The 12,752-nt window shown below is 45.5% G+C and overlaps 1 protein-coding gene across 1 annotated transcript in view; it reads left to right on the top strand.

Annotated features, from left to right (window-relative positions):
* The window catches only part of ALKBH8 (alkB homolog 8, tRNA methyltransferase), a 60,188-nt gene that overhangs the window by 29,982 nt on the left and 17,454 nt on the right, over window positions 1–12,752 (top strand). Inside the window, exon 10 of the mRNA XM_081326654.1 lies at window positions 8,081–8,337. Within this exon, the coding sequence (XP_081182780.1) occupies window positions 8,081–8,337 (257 nt within the window). The remainder of the gene's footprint in view (window positions 1–8,080; window positions 8,338–12,752) is intronic.

Here is a 12,752-nt window from a genome sequence, read left to right as displayed (position 1 = left end):
TTAGATGATCCTCCAAGTTAAGCCGTGAATCCAGGAGGACACCCAAGTTGCAGGCCCTTTCTGAGGGGAGCAATACCTCCCCCCCATCAAAAGAGATGGAACATGTTGGACAATACGAGATGCCGGTATCCACAGCCACTTGGTCTTGGAGGGGTTCAGCCTGAGCCTGTTCCTTCCCATCCAGACCTGCACCGCCTCCAGGCACCGGGACATCACGTCAAGGGCATCACTGAGTTGGCTCGGGGTGGAGGTGTACAACTGGGTATCATCCGCATATTGGTGATACCTCACCCCAAAGCCACGAATGATCTCACCCAGCAGCTTCATATAGATGTTAAACAGGAGGGGGGGAGAGAACTGACCCCTGAGGCACCCCACAAGTGAGGGGCCTTGGGGTAGATCTCTGCCCCCCTGCCAATACAAACTGCGAGCAGCCCGAGAGGTAGGAGGAGAACCACCATAGAACAGTGCCTCCCACTCCTAACCCCTCAAGCCGTTGCAGCAGGATACCATGGTCGATGGTATCAAAAGCCGCTAAGAGGTCAAGTAGGACCAGGACAGAGGAACAAACCCCTGTCCCGGGCCTGCCAGAGATCATCTACCAGTGCGACCAATGCCGTTTCCGTGCTGTAACCGGGCCTGAAACCAGACTGGTGTGGGTCCAGATAGTCCGCTTCATCCAGGAATTGCGGGAGCTGACGCGCCACAACACTCTCAACAACCTTTGCTACAAAGCGAAGGTTGGAGACAGGACGATAGTTATTCAAGGAGGCCGGGTCCAGGCAAGGCTTCTTGAGAAGGGGCCTCACCACCGCTTTTTTTAAGGCGAAGGGGAAGACACCCTCCATCAATGAAGCGTTGACAACTGCCTGGAGCCAGCCCCCGTCACCTCCCCGGCGGCCGAAACCAGCCAGGAGGGACATGGGTCCAATAGACAAGTTGTAGTGCTCAGTCTACGCATAATCCTGTCCACATCATCCAAAGACACAGGGTCAAACTCACCCTAAATGGTATAACCAAGACCTGTCCTCTCCACTCCGCTGGATTCCACCCAGTCGGAGTCCAAACCAGTCCGGATCTGAGCGATTTTGTCCTGCAGATACTGTACAAATTCCTCAGTCCTACCCTGCAAGGGGTCATCCCTCGGTTGCTGATTAAGCAGTGAGCGGGTCACTCTAAACAGGGCAGCTATCTGCGGACGCAATGAGAGCGGAAAAGTAAACACGCTTTGCCGCTTACATCGCCACTAGGTAAGACTTAAGATAAGTTCTTAGCTGTGTTCGGTCAGATTCGGATCTGCTGGACTTCCAACAGCTCTCTAGGCGTCTTTTCCGGCGCTTCATCTCTTGGAGACCCTCAGTGAACCAGGGGGCCACCTGGGATCTGCGCCGGGTCAGAGGCCGCAAAGGTACAACTCGATTCAAGGCCCCAGCAGCCGCCCTCTCCCAGGCTTCTACTAGGGCCTCGGCAAAGCCGTGGGCAAGGGAAGCAGGAAATGTTCCAAGCTCCGTCTGGAACCTCTCAGGGTCCATCAGGTTCCTGGGGCGGAACCACCTGGTCGGTTTCGCCTCCCAGCGGCGGGGGGTGGCGTACTGAAAGTCTAGCCGGAGAAGAAAATGATTGGACTATGACAGGGGTTGGATGGTTAAATCCCCCCTACCCAGATCATTAATCCACTGTCCAGAGATAAAAACCAGGTCGAGTGTGTGCCCTCCATTATGAGTCGGGTCTTGAATTACTTGAGTCAGGTCCGTGGCTGTCATGGAAGCCATGAACTCCCGAGCCAACTCAGACGCCTCACCTGCAGAAGGCAGATTGAAATCCCCCAGAACTATAAGCCTGGGGAACTTAATCGCCAACCTGGGCAAGACGTCGAGGAGCTTGGGCAGGGCCGATGAAACACAGCTGGGAGACAGGTACGTAATCAATAGGCCCAACTGAACTCCAGGACCCCACTGCAAAAGGAGAGACTCACACCTGCCTATCTGAGGGACAGTGGCCACTCGCAGACAAAGACTCTCCCTAATAATAACCGCCACCCCCTCACCCCTGCCCTGGGCCCGCGGCTGGTGAAGCACCCGGAAGCCCGGTGGGCATAGTTCTGAGAGGGGGACCCCTCCCTCTTGGCCCAACCAGGTCTCCATGATGCAGGCCAGGTCTGCGTTCTCTTCCTCAGTAAGATCATGTATGAGGGGAGCCTTGTTCACCACGGACCTGGCGTTGAAATAAACCAACCTGAGCCCAGGGTCCTGCAATCCTATGCCCCCGGGGGAGCAAGAAGAGCCACGGCGGGAACAGGCAACCGCTTGAAGACAATTAATAATTAAGACAATTAATAATTACCCAAAATAGTAATAATAAAATACAGACCCAGGGCCTAAAAGTCATTCCCTTTTCAATCAGTGGGTATAAGAACAAGACAAATCTACTCACAAAACTGGTTTAAGATTCCAGCAGCTGAAATGCATGAGAGAACATCCAGAACTTTAATACCCTACAAAAGGCCAAGAGCTCTAAAATTCTGAAAAACTAAAAATCTACTTTTCTGTGTTATTAGTTCTTAGCTCGGGGGTCCCTACCCTCATTGTCCTGATGGACTCATTTGGAGTTATGAGAGTTTTACTTATTTTATTTATTTATTTATTTATTTATTTATTTATTTATTTATTTATTTATTTATTTATTTAATTAAATTTCTATACCGCCCTATTCCCGAAGGACTCAGGGCGGTTTACAGGGCAGAATAAAATACAATATAAAAACAATATAGAATTAAAATACATTAAATTAATTAAGCCCAATTAAAACATTTAAAAAGCTAAAACCCCTTCAGTCCAGGCCTGATAGATCGAAAAACCAGGTTTTCAGGTCCCGGCGAAACGAACGCAGATCGGGGGCGGTCCTAAGTTCCACGGGTAAATCATTCCAGAGGGCAGGCGCGCCCACAGAGAACGCTCTTCCCCTAGGAATAACCCACCGGCATTCCCTAACCGGCGGTATCCTGAGAATGCCCTCCCTGTGGGAGCGCACGGGACGAAGGGAGCTTGATGCCGGCAGCAGGTGTTCCCTCAGATAACCCAGACCCAAGCCATTAAGGGCTTTATAGGTCATCACCAGCACCTTGAATTTCACCCGAAGGGCAACCGGAAGCCAATGCAGCTTGCGGAGTAGAGGTGTTACATGGGAGTATCGGGAAGCCCCCATCACAACTCGCACGGCCACATTGTGCACGAGCTGAAGCCTCCGAGTGGTCCTCAAGGGCAGCCCCATGTAGAGAGCGTTGCAGTAGTCTAAACGGGAGGTCACGAGCGCATGAGTGACTGTGCGTAGGGCATCTCGGTCCAGATAGGGTCGCAACTGGCGCACCAGGCGAACCTGGCCAAAAGCCCCCCTGGTCACGGCTCCTATATGATCTTCTAAACTGAGCCGTGAATCCAGGAGGACGCCCAAGTTGCGAGCCCTATCAACCTTTATTATTAAAGGTATATCTTGTTTTTTGTTTTTTTTTACAACTCCAGGTGGTGTTCATAAGTCACTGTATTTTCCTCATAACAGCAACTTTATGAGATGAGTTGGTCTGAGAGAGAGTGCCTGGCCCAAACTTACAGCCAGGTTCCATACCTAAGAGTGAATTAGAACACATAATCTTGGTTTCAGCATCTTAATCTCTCTAACATATTGTGAATATATAGGAAGTTCTCAATTTATGACAGGTCGCTTAACAAAGTTACAACCTATTTGATAAAGGGGGACTTAGGACCCAGATCTGAAGTTCAAATGGTTGCTCCCCATCCCTATGATTTAGTGACTGCAATGTGGCCTCATTTTTGGCTGTTTGCAGCATCCCAAGGCCACATGACCACACTTTACTATGGTTTTGCTGAAAACTGGCACTTACTTCTATTTTTTGGCAAAGCCATGCCATAGCAAACAGTGGGTTATGACTTCGAAATGGACAGGCACCATTATGGTCATAACTCGAGGACTGAGAAACTTTGCCAAGGTTGAGAAACGCTGTTGTAAATGTTCTCAGAGAAAGGGTCTTGGGGAGGGATCTCCAAACTTGCTTTAAGATTATGGACTTCAACTCCCAGAATTCCCCAGCTAAGGGATTATGGGAGGCAAAGTTCACAAGTCTTAAAGTTGCCAAGTTTGGAGACTCCTGTTCTATGATGAGCAGCTGCCTTGAGGTAAATTACCAAGCATCACCCCCAGAAGGTTTCCACTGCCCTTTTTCTGTGCAGATGGCACATTTCCAACAAAGCTAAAAGGCCAACTGTCCATTCTTTCTATCTTCCAAGAAATGTAGATGAGGCTGTAGGCTTTGCTTTCCAGCATATTAACTTCCTATAATAGAAGTTAAATTGATGCTATATGAATGTTTAAAAAAACAGTCTGTTTACCATAGTCACTTGTAACAAGAGTCTCGGGATAATAGCTTTGTTTTCCTCTTTCAAATCATGTACATGAGATTCACAGGCAGATTTCTTAGTAGCCTAATGTACCATCACGGAAATAAACTGATGAAAAATTTTGTATAGAAATGAATGAGTTATGTTGAAATACACTGTATAGAGTCTGGGCCATTAAGGCTGGTGTCATTGTGGAGTCATTATACATAATTATTAGCCTACACCAGGGGTGTCAAACTGCCTGCCCGCGGGCTGGAGCGTCATGGAGAAACCGCACCCATCCCATTTTCGGCAATGGGAAAAAGTTCCGATACGTCACACGACGTCACGTGACGTCGCAAGTTTGACATGCCTGGCCTACACAATAAAGGTCAGGTTCCCCCCCCACACACAATTCTTTTTCTGTTGTTTGGCCTTGTATAAGCTGACTAGAAATTCTGAGTACCGTATTTTCCGGCGTATAAGATGACTTTTTAACCCATGAAAATCACCTCAAAAGTTGGGGGGTCGTCTTATACGCCGGGTCGTCTTATACGCCGGAAAAAAACCATAAATCAGTCGAGTGTCCCCGTTCTTGCAAAGCAACTTCAAGCCTCCTTAGTCCAGTCCCCCCTCCATCGTGACTCTCCCTTCCCACCCCCAAGAGCCTCTAAGCCCCTTCCCCTCCCCCTTGCAAACGCCAGACCCCGGGAGCGGCAGGAAGCCCCTCCTCCTCACCCAAGCGGCATCTGAGCATAAGCAGAGCGTGCCCTGCTACCCGCTATCTCTCCCGGCAGACGCCTGCATCCGGCCTCGCAACCATCCGCAGAAGCCCACGCCCGGCTTTCCTTCCCCCCACCCGCACCCGGCTACCGGTTCCTGGGCCCCGGCCCTAGCCACGGGCCAGGTCGCCAGCGACCAGGCCGATGGACTCCCGGCCGCCAGAAGATGCACTTTGGGAGACGCTCCCCGGCGGATCGGGGAGGGAGCGCCCGCCCGCCGCCAGCATCCTCCTCTTGGTTCCGGCGAGCACGGAGACCCGGCTCGGTCCTGACACGGGGAGGATGGAGCGGGCCCGGGGCCCTTGGCTCTCCAGGACCCCGCCCGGGCCAGGCTGCCCCGCGCAACTGAGCTATTTCCGGCGCGGCTCCGGGACACGGCTGGGTGGGAGCGTCGGGCGGTTCTCCCCACACGAAGGCGGCGCTGCCTGTTGGCTCTTGGCCCGAGGGGAGGGCCTCGCACCCGCCGGACTCACCTGTCACCAGCACCGCTCTCCCCCCTCGGGGATGCGCTTCCGCCGGGCGGTGCTGGCTGAAACGAGCCAGCAGGCAGCCGCCGTGAGTGCGGCGCTGAGGGGCAGCGGCAGGACGGCCTGGCCCTGCACCTGCAGGACGGCCAGCAGCCCCACGCGCAGCAGCAGCCGCCAGCTCAGCAACAGGTCCGAGCGCAGGAGCCGCACCGCCAGGCTGCCCAGGAAAAGCAGCCACACTGAGAGGCTGCACGCCCAGTCCAGCTCCATGAGGGGCAGGGCGGGAAGCCAGCCGGGAAGAGGGACCGGGAGCCCAGGCCGAGCGCGCCTCGGCCGACGGTGAGAGGGAAGCGGCACGAGTTCTAAAAAAGAGGCTGCGGGCGGAGCTGCCCCGCCCTGCGCCCAATGGGAGAAGTTTAACTTCAAGGCCTGGGGGGGGAAGCAGGAGGGGCGCCGGCCATGGCGGGGTGGCGGCTGCTCTCCGGCGCTGCCTGCCGCCCAGGAAACGCTGCGCCTCGGGGGCTGGCAGAAGCACGGGAGCAGCGGGAGCAGTCGGGCCTTCGCCTCCTCTGCGACGGACAGGGAGGGCAGGGCATGTAAGTATTTTCCGGCGTATAAGACGAAAAACCTTGAAAATCTTCTTAAAAGTCGGGGGTCGTCTTATACGCCGGGTCGTCTTATACGCCGGAAAATACGGTATTACAATCCTAACATGACTTGTTTAATACCAGGTTACAAAAAGCAAAGAAAAATATTGTTTGCCTTCATTGTGCCTTTCTCTCTTCCTTCTGAAAATCTGAAAAGCTCTGAAAATCTTGGATGAAATGCAAGAAATAAATAATCCCCTCATCTCATTGACCATTTTTTTCTAATTAACTTTCTTTTTAAAAATATATATGTGTGCATCGGTAACGAAACTATGATTAAAATTGACATTTATAAGTGCTAGGAAACAGCGAAAATGAATAGGCAGACAGAGGGGACTCTTTGAACTCTCAGAGAAGGGGCTTCTCTTCAAAAGAAACCCTTTGATGTCTCCAGAAAGGCCATTCCAGAAGGTTCTAAGCCGCTAGAGGATTAACAGGGACCTGGAAGTAGAAGAGAAGGTAGCTCCAACATACAAGTGTCCAGTAGATGGCAGCACCAAACTAACTTTCGCCATTCTCAAAACAAGCTAAATATTGGATCTGTTTAATCCTTGGGCAGGGAAGCAACAAAAGATACTAGAGTTGTAGTCTAGACTGGGAAGTTGAAAAATATCCTAGAGGGACATAATGACAAGCTTCATCCATGTTGCTGGCCGCATAAATGTGTGAATGTCACCAGCCACCAGCCTGACTTTTTTATTTTATTAATAGAGAAACGCTTGGGGTAGATTGGATCCTGGTCATACCATTTACTGCATATCATTCCTGGAATATGATTTTCATAGCAGCTAATTCACAGTAAATTGCTTATTTACTTTTATAGCAGGGCTAAGCATATTGCCAATTTTGGGAGCGTACTGTAGGGAATTTCCCTAAAAGGTGTGGTCAGTTGCATTGCCACTTGCCCAGAATGACAAGCTGGCAAGATTATTCTTTAATTTCCTCTTTGTCTCCTAAATTTGTATGTCCTGCAATATTTTCAGTTTTTAAGAATGCCTAAGACATCTATTTGAGGTTCAGAGGCAAATAAAAAGGCTTTGGCCAATTGGCTAAAATGATACATATTGTGTTTAACTTATAAAAAAGTATTAGGTGGGACAGGAAGTTTGTTAGTTGCCAAGAGAGATATCTCCAGACTTGTTGCTTACTCTAATCCTCTTTCATAATGTCCCAGTTATTGATGAATACCTTTTGAACTTAGCAAATATTCTAATTTAGGAGGAGGTCTGCTCTTAAGCAACAGACATTCTTATTATTGAACTATGGGTGAACCTCCCTTAACAACTGTTCACATTTAGTGTGGTACTGAACAATTGGTAGTTACAACTGGTACTTGTACATATATTGGTTGCAATGTTGTGTAGTCATGCGATCACCATTTAGGACGTCTTTTCTGACTTCCTACAAGCAAAGACAATGGGGAACCCTGCAGGACTTTGCAAATAGCAACCACATGACTGCCGTCACTTAACAACGGTGCAGGAGTCATTTAATGTCAGCAGTGCCTTAATTTCTTTGCAAAGCAGCACGATCATGTGATGTCACGCTTCACAAATGCATCACTTAGCAACAGAAATCACGGTCCCAATGGCTGTTGTTAACCAAGGACTATCTGTAATTAAATTTGCAAAAAAAATTAAGTTTGAAATTTACAGTTCAATTTGCAACTGTCTGTATTCTCTCCATTAAGGCAATAAAATAAAATAAAATGAAAAGATTGTTCTGGGTCTAAACCTAGCATATTAAAAATAAACATGTCTTCTACCTTTCTTCTCCCAATCCCCTTCCCCTAGCATTTCCTTCTGTATGCGACAGTCGGCATAAAGAGAGGGTAGCCTCATTTCACAACAGCGACAAAGATGCCTCTGTGCTAGAGCAGAAGTATGTCCATGAAGTGTATGAAGATATTGCCAGACATTTCAGCAACACCAGGCATAGTCCATGGCCGCAAGTGCTTGAGTTCCTTAAAGGTTTGCCACGTGGGGCTATTGTGGCTGATGTTGGATGTGGCAATGGAAAGTACTTAGGCATCTGCAAAGACTTGTATATGGTAAGATGATATATTGTTTGCATTTCTGTAAGTTTTGTGTATGTGAATGAAGGCAAATATACGTGTCCCAGGATAATGTGGCAGGATCCAGAGGTTTAGTCTTCCGAGTTTTCGGAACTTCTCTCTACCAGAATGTGTTTGTTTATGTGCTACATTCCTGCCTGAGCAGGGGGTTGGACTAGATGACCTCCAAGGTCCCTTCCAACTTTACTATTATGATTATATGCCATTTTAAATTTAGAGCAGGTAGTCACTTTTAATTGTTGGAGTCCTTACGGCCATCCCATCAAATCATGGCAGTTTACTTTTTTGCTTTAGAGGCAAGAAGCAGATGAAAATTATAGTGCAATCCACAAATAATCAAATCACATCTAAACTGAATGAATCTTCAGAGAAACCTCACAAGTTGTTTCAGTGCTTAAACTAACCCAACTGCAAAATAGTTTTGGCTAAGTTAGATATATGAAAAAATCCCCCAAATCTTTTTATTCAGGCAGGCTGTAGAGGAGGACAAGAAGTTCTCAATTCACAACCATTTGTTTAGTGACCATTCAAAAAAAGTGACTTCTGAAATTTTTGGACACTTATGATTGTTGCAACATCCCTGTTGTCACCTACAGAAATTTTGAGCTTAATTGTTGGACTAACTCTACTGAGTTGGCCTTGAAGAAGGTATCAGCAACTATTAAATAGCCATAGCTTAGCCCCAAAAGGTAAGGGGGAATGAAAAAGAAGCTGAATATCGACCAGCCTTGACTCTCTTCGGTACAAGATCAGGAAAATATAACCTCTGCCAGGCCTTTAACCTTATATTATTATACGCTTTAACAATAAAGTGGAATTCCATAGTTCTTAAAGGTAAAGGTAAAGGTTCCCCCGCACATACGTGCTAGTCGTTTCCAACTCTAGGGGCCGGTGCTCATCTCCGTTTCAAAGCCAAAGAGCCAGCGCTTGTCCGAGGACGTCTCCGTGGTCATGTGGCCGGCATGACTAGACACCAGAGGCACACGGAACGCTGTTACCTTCCCACCGTAGTGGTCCCTATTTTTCTACTTGCATTTTTACGTGCTTTCGAACTGCTAGGTTGGCAGAAGCTGGGACGAGTAACAGGCACTCACTCTGTTACGCGGCACTCGGGATTCGACCCGTGAAACTGCCGACCTTCTGATCAACAAGCTCAGCGTCCTAACCCACTGAGCCACCACGTCCCTTCCATAGTTCTTACAGTGTTTATTTTCTGATCTGGCCATCTTGACTGATACATACCTAATGTATGCTTTTAAATCTAACCATACATAGTCCTGGATGGATTTTAGGCCTTTTCTTAATATTAGATTGCATAGTTCCTCACAAGGAATCTTCTGACTATATTTATTAATCCCATTTGTTTTCTTTCTGTGACTTTCACATTTTCCCCTTGAGTGTGTCTGAAACTGCTAACTTTCATTTTCATAGAATAAATCAGGCCACTGCAAAAAGAATAGATAATACAATAAATCAAACCACAGTCTGGCTTACTGTTCAGATTCACATTAGTTGTAATATCAAATAATGTCTGCTGGAAGCATCATGTAATCATATCCAAAAAAAAATCAGGAAAACATGAGAGCACAGACAGTGAAGCAATAGGTCTTCAAGCTAAAATCACAGGAGAATTTGCTTAGCTTCAGACTAATTATTTTTTTACAATTGCTGTTCAAACTCTTAGGGCTGATGGATAGTAATCTGTAAAGCAAATGTATTGTCCTCCTTGGCTTCTCTATAAGTTTATCCTGCCTATCAGGTCAATTTAAGAGGTTTTAGTTGTTCGTTACCACATTGCCCAAACCAAATATTGATGGTGGGGTCATATGTTCAAGTCATTACCATCTAGGTGTAAGAGGTTAGGTCCATACGGTGGGTATAATCAGGAAATTACATTGTTCTCAGTGGTATATAAAATTAATTAATGTGAATTAATTAAAACTGGATAGCATTTTTGGAGCTAGATGAAATTACTTTCAGTTAGGGGCTGCTAGAGCTGAATAATTGTTTCACTGAACTGCAGGTTGCAACACTCCTAAGTCATTTTCCATAAAGCCTCTGCCAATTTCAGATGATTATTGGATCTGTTCAGATAGAAAGAGTTATAAAGGACTTCTTATTGCAGCTGAACATTTTCTGATCATCAGGTTCTACTGACTTTAAACAAATGAGAAACCCCTGATACCTTGAAATGTAATTAAAAATGCACAATAATTATTTTGCTTTTGCGGTTTCAGACTTATCATGGTTACCAAATTAGAATTGTTTGGGTTTTTTGTTTGTTAGAATTATATCCACCACGATTTCTTGGACCATCATCTACATTAGCAGTAGCATGGAATATTGTCCATAATATGGGGTGACAGGAGATGTGAAAATAAGTTTTGAGAGAAATAAAATGTAGGAGATACAAAGAGTGAGGGATATAGGAGAGAGTTTACACTATCAGCCCATAAAGCAGTTGTGAATATAGCACAGTCTTGCTTGGTGATTAATGTAGTGTGATAAATGTCCTTTGGCTCCATATAATCCATGGGTACAAGAATGAAAGAATTTGTTGACTTTTAATACAGCTGTTCCAAGAGGAAATGTGGCTTTTTAAGCTATTTTTCTTGAGAATGGCCATGTTGAAGTGGTTTAGGGACTTTCTTAGAAGAAAAATCTTATTGCATGAGAATCTATCTTGTTTTCCCTCTGTCTAATCTATTTTCTTTGAAGGTAAATTTAGGAAATGGGATTATTTTTGTCTAATGAATAATAAATCTAGATTGCTTGCATTGTTTGAGGTAAAATCCATCAGGAATTTTAAGCTACAATCCAGTGGGTGCTTTACCTGACTGTAGATTCTGTCAAGCACAGCAAATGGTATTTTTTAGTGAATATACACTGAATTTTATTGTCAGTCAAGCATTGTTCTCTCATCACATATTGTGACTATAACAAACAACTGGCTGTATTATTATAAAACCTGTTACACATTATAGTCTATGGATGATGGCAAGCTTTAGTTTTGACTCTTATGCTCATGGCTGAATCAGAGGTCATAGCCTGAAACATAGGTGCACCCTCCTGAACATATACCCCTATATATCATACATGAACATGGATATGTACAGTGCAGAAATAATCTTTCCCTCTCCCTCTTTAAATGTTTTCCTACTTTTACTGGAAGCGGGAAATCAGTATTCTGGAGTCTCAAATGATCAGCTAGCTGGTTTGAACTACATTGCTAGGAATCTCTACTTGTGCAGTTGACAATGTTGATCAGGTGACCATCTACATGAAGGTAGATGTTCCCCCTTCCAAGTCCAAATTCAAGAACTGCATTATTTTATTCAACTCCTGGATCTTTAACAGAATAACAGAGTATGAAGGGACCCCGGAGGTGCTCTAATGATCCAACCCCCTACACAAGCAGGAGATCCCACACCATTCCAGACAAGTGGCTTTTCAAGCTCGTCTTAAAAACCTCCAGTGATGGAGCACCTACAACTTCTGAAGGCCAGCTGTTTCACTGGTTAATTGTTCTCATGGTTAGGAAGTTTCTCCTTAATTCCAGGTTGCTTCTCTCCTTCATTAGTTTCCATCCATTGTTTCTTGTCTTGCCTTCTGGTGCTTTGGAAAATAGGTCGACCCCCTCTTCTTTGTGGAATCCTCGAAACTAAACTTGTTTTCTTTGTTAAATTTTGTTAATGTTTGTTAAATCCTTGAAACTAGAAAAAACCCTTATTATTAGTTTCTATAGATATTTATTCTCAATAAATCAATTTGATTTGGCGATGCCAAGAAATGAATGGAATAATTACAGATTTTTATATTTTGTAGACAGTGGGAGAATGTTTTAATTTCTATAGTAAGTGTGTCAAAGGATCTCAGGTTAACTTCTCATATTTTTCTTATCTTTTCAGTAGATAACTCCACTCTAATCATAGGCATCCACTGTGATGAGTGGGGGGAGAAATTTACATTATCATGCAAGCAACACAAGTTACCTGTTTTTGATGTCATGATGCAGCTGCACAATTGCATAATTTATGTAGCACTGTCCCGATGCTCACAATATTTTAATATTATTGTGGCGTGTTATGGATGCCTGCAGCCTGAGGTATTGTGGTATTTCTTTGTAGCAAATCTTACATTCAGTCATAAAACCAATCAACATCCCCAACATTTGTAGGTAGTAGGCATCATTGCATGATATTGCAGTAGCCAAAAATCAAAATCAAATTAATGTGTAGGCTGAAATCTTATAAGAACAAAAAGGCAGATGTTCTAAAATCTTATTAGATGAAGATCATCAAAAAGGATAGAATATTTTTAAAATGAGTACATTAGTTGTCAATTCTCATGTATAGGTATTGTCAAAGACAGATTCCAACAAGTGAAAACCA

Source organism: Vipera berus (genome assembly GCF_964194415.1).
Source record: "Vipera berus genome assembly, chromosome: 4".
NCBI classification, from domain to species: domain Eukaryota; kingdom Metazoa; phylum Chordata; class Lepidosauria; order Squamata; family Viperidae; genus Vipera; species Vipera berus.
The sequence above is the reverse complement of the archived record's forward strand: the minus strand, read 5'-3'. Positions and strand labels throughout refer to the sequence as shown.